Here is a 5,459-nt window from a genome sequence, read left to right as displayed (position 1 = left end):
CCAAAAAAAAAAAAAAAAAAGAGAGAGAGAGAAGGGATTGTGACGCAACCACACCCCATTGGAGGGCTGCTTTCTCCCTCACTCTGTGTCTCTAGTAAGCACACACATCCTCTGGCAATTAAACAAGAGAGTTTTTTTTAAAAAAAGAGAGAGTGTGTGTGTCAGCATACATGCCATCTCCACCTTCTCCCAAATTTCTCTGACAAGGCGAAATTGGATCTTGCTATTGTCTGTGATATACAGACAGTGGACTCGTTTAAAAAGAATGACAGGACTTGGTTTCCATGGAGAAAGAGACTGGTAGGGTTAAAATGAAGAACTCCAGGACCAGCAATTAACGTAATGGCGATGTCGCTGGACTCCCATGTAGTCGACTGCATTTCGAGTCCTGGACCCAGTGGCTTAAACTCATGCTGGGTGCATGTGCATGCCCAGGATCCCGAGAGGAGAATGGAGGAGAAGGGATTGTGGCGTGGCCATCCCCCCCGGGGAGGAGGGGAGTGATTTCTCGCTTTCTGTCTCTCTCTCTCTGACTTTCTGATGAGCCCTAAAGCAAAAACCTCTCCATAAAAAAAGAGGGACTCCGTATGCAAAGGCCCACATCTCCAGAGAAAGAGCAGAAGGAGCTGGTGCTTGGCTGGTCCTCCTGCATCCTTCTCCTCGACTCCTGCTTTCCTTGTGTCTCTTAACTACAAAATGCAATCCTTCCCTGCATGGCCCATTGGGAAGGGCCATTCTCCAGTAGACAGGGCCCGTGCTGGGCCGTATGACATGTTGCCCCTCCCCGCAGTGTTACGAAAGTACGAACTCTACTACTCTAACCTCTTCCAAATCCCCATGACAAAAAAGAAGGTATAAAAACCCTCAAGTCTGGGCTAGCAGGTAGAGTGGAGGTTAAGGCGCTGGATCCCACATGACCTACTGAGTGGTTCAAGTCCCAGATCTGGTAGCTTGAAAACGGCACCAGGCACATGTACATGTGTGCCCAAATCCCCAAGGGGAGAACGGAGACAGAACTGCAGTGTGGCCATCCCTGTGATGATTTCTCACGGCCCGCCCCTGCTGAGCACACACCCCCTGTAACAACAACAAAAATAAGCAAGACCAAAAACAAACCCCTAAGCCCAATCTCTGTGTCCTCGGAGTCCTGCAGAGGAAGCGATGGAAACAGCCGGGGCTGGAAGCACATACCTGGCTTCACTGTCACGTTCACGTAGCCTTCCCCATGGGCATTCTGACCCTCTACGATCACTTTGAATTCGTACAGTCCTGGAGTGAGCTGCAGAAGTGAGAGAACATCCTGTAGACAACTACGAAGGGCGGTAACACGTCTAAGACAACACGTGTTCCTGAGCTTTCCAGGACGAGCGTGCGCTCGCTCCCGGCCTTGTCCCAGACACCACAGCATTTCCCACGGGGTCTTCAGACAGGCCAGGAAAGTAGCTGAGGACATCAAACAACGAAATGCACTAAAAAGGCCACAGCTTTGCATGGGAATCTTGTTACCAGCTGACTCCAGAACAACTAAAGGGATTTCAATATCTCTGCACTCCCATTTTCTCCTCAGAAGAACATTAAGGGCCCAACCATCCTATTTCTGAGCTATAAAAGTAATCATCTTCAAAGAAAAATATTTCGTAAAAATACCATATTATCCTCAAATATCTGAATATTCTTCCCTCCTGATTCCTACTAGCTCTATAAACATAACCCCGGGGAGGAGGGGAGTGATTTCTCGCTTTCTGTCTCTCTCTCTCTGACTTTCTGATGAGCCCTAAAGCAAAAACCTCTCCATAAAAAAAGAGGGACTCCATATGCAAAGGCCCACATCTCCAGAGAAAGAGCAGAAGGAGCTGGTGCTTGGCTGGTCCTCCTGCATCCTTCTCCTCGACTCCTGCTTTCCTTGTGTCTCTTAACTACAAAATGCAATCCTTCCCTGCATGGCCCATTGGGAAGGGCCATTCTCCAGTAGACAGGGCCCGTGCTGGGCCGTATGACATGTTGCCCCTCCCCGCAGTGTTACGAAAGTACGAACTCTACTACTCTAACCTCTTCCAAATCCCCATGACAAAAAAGAAGGTATAAAAACCCTCAAGTCTGGGCTAGCAGGTAGAGTGGAGGTTAAGGCGCTGGATCCCACATGACCTACTGAGTGGTTCAAGTCCCAGATCTGGTAGCTTGAAAACGGCACCAGGCACATGTACATGTGTGCCCAAATCCCCAAGGGGAGAACGGAGACAGAACTGCAGTGTGGCCATCCCTGTGATGATTTCTCACGGCCCGCCCCTGCTGAGCACACACCCCCTGTAACAACAACAAAAATAAGCAAGACCAAAAACAAACCCCTAAGCCCAATCTCTGTGTCCTCGGAGTCCTGCAGAGGAAGCGATGGAAACAGCCGGGGCTGGAAGCACATACCTGGCTTCACTGTCACGTTCACGTAGCCTTCCCCATGGGCATTCTGACCCTCTACGATCACTTTGAATTCGTACAGTCCTGGAGTGAGCTGCAGAAGTGAGAGAACATCCTGTAGACAACTACGAAGGGCGGTAACACGTCTAAGACAACACGTGTTCCTGAGCTTTCCAGGACGAGCGTGCGCTCGCTCCCGGCCTTGTCCCAGACACCACAGCATTTCCCACGGGGTCTTCAGACAGGCCAGGAAAGTAGCTGAGGACATCAAACAACGAAATGCACTAAAAAGGCCACAGCTTTGCATGGGAATCTTGTTACCAGCTGACTCCAGAACAACTAAAGGGATTTCAATATCTCTGCACTCCCATTTTCTCCTCAGAAGAACATTAAGGGCCCAACCATCCTATTTCTGAGCTATAAAAGTAATCATCTTCAAAGAAAAATATTTCGTAAAAATACCATATTATCCTCAAATATCTGAATATTCTTCCCTCCTGATTCCTACTAGCTCTATAAACATAATAGAAGAAAAAAAACCAAAACAATAAAATCACCCACCATCTCATGATCCCAAACCTCGACTGCACAGGAGAAGAGTTTGCTACAGTCCTTCACCCAACAAGCCTTCGCCGAGAACCAGTTATGTGGAGGCCACTGTCCCAGGCCTGCAATCTGGAGATGGTTCAGATGAAGCCCCTCACACCCAGCCGCTAACTCAAGGGACCGGGCTTGGGGTGGCTTTCTTCCGCTGTTTAGCATGGACACGTTCCCCACCTGTCAGTCTCTGTACTGCTCCTTTCAGTGACTGCAGGGTAGCAGCGAATAAGCGTGTCACTGTACACACAAGCATTCCCACGTGTTACTGCCGTGACTGATAGGGTCACGAACGTCTGCCAGGGAAACGGGGCCTTCCCTCTCTTTGATGATCTCTGGGGAATACTGATTGGCCTCAAACAGCTCTTCTTTTATTTTTTTTTAGAGGTTTTGGCTATAGGGCGCATGCACTTGCCAGACAGACAGAGAGAGACAGAGAGACAGAAAGCGAGAAATCACCCCGCAGGGGGATGGCCACACTGCAATCCCTTCTCCTCCATTCTCCTCTCGGGACCTTGGGCACGCATGCACACGCGCCCGGCGTGAGTTTAAGCCACCGAGTCCGGGACTCAAACTGCAGTTGACAACATGGGAGCCCAGCGACATAGCCATTACGCCAACTGCTAGTCCCTCAAACAGCTCTTCTGACCCCTCCCTCCTTGTACTGCTTCCCTTTCTTGGCTTTTTTTTTTTCCTTTTTTTTTTTTTTTGTCAGAGGGTTCACGTGCCCACCAGAGAGAGAGAAGGAAGCACACCCACCCACATTCCTTCTTTTTCCATCTCTTCGTCCCATCAGGATCATGGGCATCCGTGCACACACCCCATGAGTTTTACAAGTTGCCGGGTCTGAGGCTAAAACTGCATGGCCTTCCAGGTGAGATTGGCTGCCTTAACCTCCATACCACCCGCTCGCCCCTGGCTTTGAACTTTGATTTCACTTGTTTACATTTTTTACTCAGGTTACTGTCATTCTGCATTGAAGTCTTTCCGTAGACAGCGCCTTGGTCTATCTCCTCTGGCCTACAGTCAGGGTGAAATTCTAAACTGAAAATCTGAATATGCCTTTTTCCTGTTTAGAATTTTCAAAGGCTCCCACTTCCCTCTGGACAGATTCAAAGTCCTAATCCGGTGTGCAAGGCTCTGCCCCACCTGGCCCCTGCCTCCCTCCAACCTGGGCCACTCTTCTCTTCCCTCAGAGTCCAGTTAGGAGGAGTCACATATCGTTCCCTCTCCCACACATTCTCTCTCGTCTTTCAACCGGATGAGTTGTTTCTTCTGCTGGGTATTACCCCTCCAGCCTTTCCCAGGAAGTCAGGTACCTTTCATATAACCACGCTGACTTCCCAGGGCTTCAATGAGCCACTGCGCTGACCCTGCTGCCCGGCTGTATCACCTACCGGACCCTACTGCTCTTGACTATCAGGATTATGATGGATTCACTGGTAAATTCCCAGTGCCCGCGCTATAACCAGCAGCCAGTGAATAGCTGTCAAGTGAATGAATGAGCTTGCCAGGCCAAAGAACGCACAGATCTTCATGGCTCTTAATAGCTATGCTGAATTCCAGAAGGACTGAGCCAATGTACACAGTCATGTGGCCACAAATAACCTAGTTTGTCTCCAAATTCTAACATCCTTATGTTACCCTTAAAAGCTGTTTAGTGTATATTTTCGGCTATCGCTACCATGCTGGTATAGTCTTCTCACCATAAATGAAAATCTGAGAATCATACACTAACAAACACTGGATGTCAGCCAGTCAGACTTTCAGAGGATTCACATGCAAAAGATCGTTCCCAACTCACGTGTGGACAGAAAACTCTATCTGATATATCTTAGAAGACATCTACTTCTCCACCTTAGTCCCCCAAGTGAAAGGAGGCAAGTTCACCTTGGATAGTTTGAGGACCTGGGAATGTTTCCCTTCCATTTCTCCGCTGTAGTCTTTAGGATGAGTAATCAGCTGCCAGTCGTAGGTGTAGGTTTCTCCTATGGAAGGACAGTTACAAATTCATGAAAACACAAACCTACACGGAGGACAGCCACGCAGCCTGCCAATAACAAATCTCTTCCAAATCTTGACAGGGCCTTACTTTTTAAGATTTCACCCCAAGCCTGTAAGGAAACCTAACCATCTGCTAAAAGAAAGGGTGGATTCAGCTGAGTCAGCTGCAGTTAGGGCTTCTCGGGCATGCACTCTCCTTGCTCTGTGTAGTGCTCACTGCTTGGACTACCCTTCCCTCCCAAAAACCTATCAGCTCCTACATGCCCTACCAACCACTGTAGATGAACTCACTGGGGAACAAAGGCCATTTTCTTGCAAAACTTCTTTTGCAACAAAGAACAGCAATGACTTCTAAATAACATGGTTCAAAAATAGCTTTTTACAGAGTGCTAACAATGCTCTCACTGAGGTCATCACACCCTGGTGAGTTAAAAGAGCTCCTTCTT

At 48.6% G+C, this 5,459-nt stretch overlaps 1 protein-coding gene across 6 annotated transcripts in view; it reads right to left on the bottom strand.

Annotated features, from left to right (window-relative positions):
- The window catches only part of KIAA0319L (KIAA0319 like), a 124,420-nt gene that overhangs the window by 37,050 nt on the left and 81,911 nt on the right, over positions 1 to 5,459 (bottom strand). For 5 of the 6 annotated variants that reach the window (XR_001370395.2, XR_003549423.1, XM_014587885.2 and 2 more), the window contains exons 6-7: positions 4,900 to 4,997; positions 2,419 to 2,506 (exon numbers count right to left, since the gene is read on the bottom strand). Coding sequence is in view for 4 of the 6 variants with exons in the window: in XM_014587885.2 (XP_014443371.1) it covers positions 2,419 to 2,506; positions 4,900 to 4,997 (186 nt within the window). In the remaining 2 variants the exon portion in view is untranslated. Of the gene's footprint in view, positions 1 to 1,191; positions 1,679 to 2,418; positions 2,507 to 4,899; positions 4,998 to 5,459 lie in introns of those variants that run through there. The other variant, XM_014587887.2, reaches the window with a different exon arrangement.

The sequence above is a fragment of the Tupaia chinensis genome, unplaced genomic scaffold (genome assembly GCF_000334495.1).
Source record: "Tupaia chinensis unplaced genomic scaffold, TupChi_1.0 Scaffold000239_1, whole genome shotgun sequence".
Taxonomy (NCBI): Eukaryota; Metazoa; Chordata; class Mammalia; order Scandentia; family Tupaiidae; genus Tupaia; species Tupaia belangeri.
This window is presented reverse-complemented; position numbering and strand designations above follow the sequence as displayed.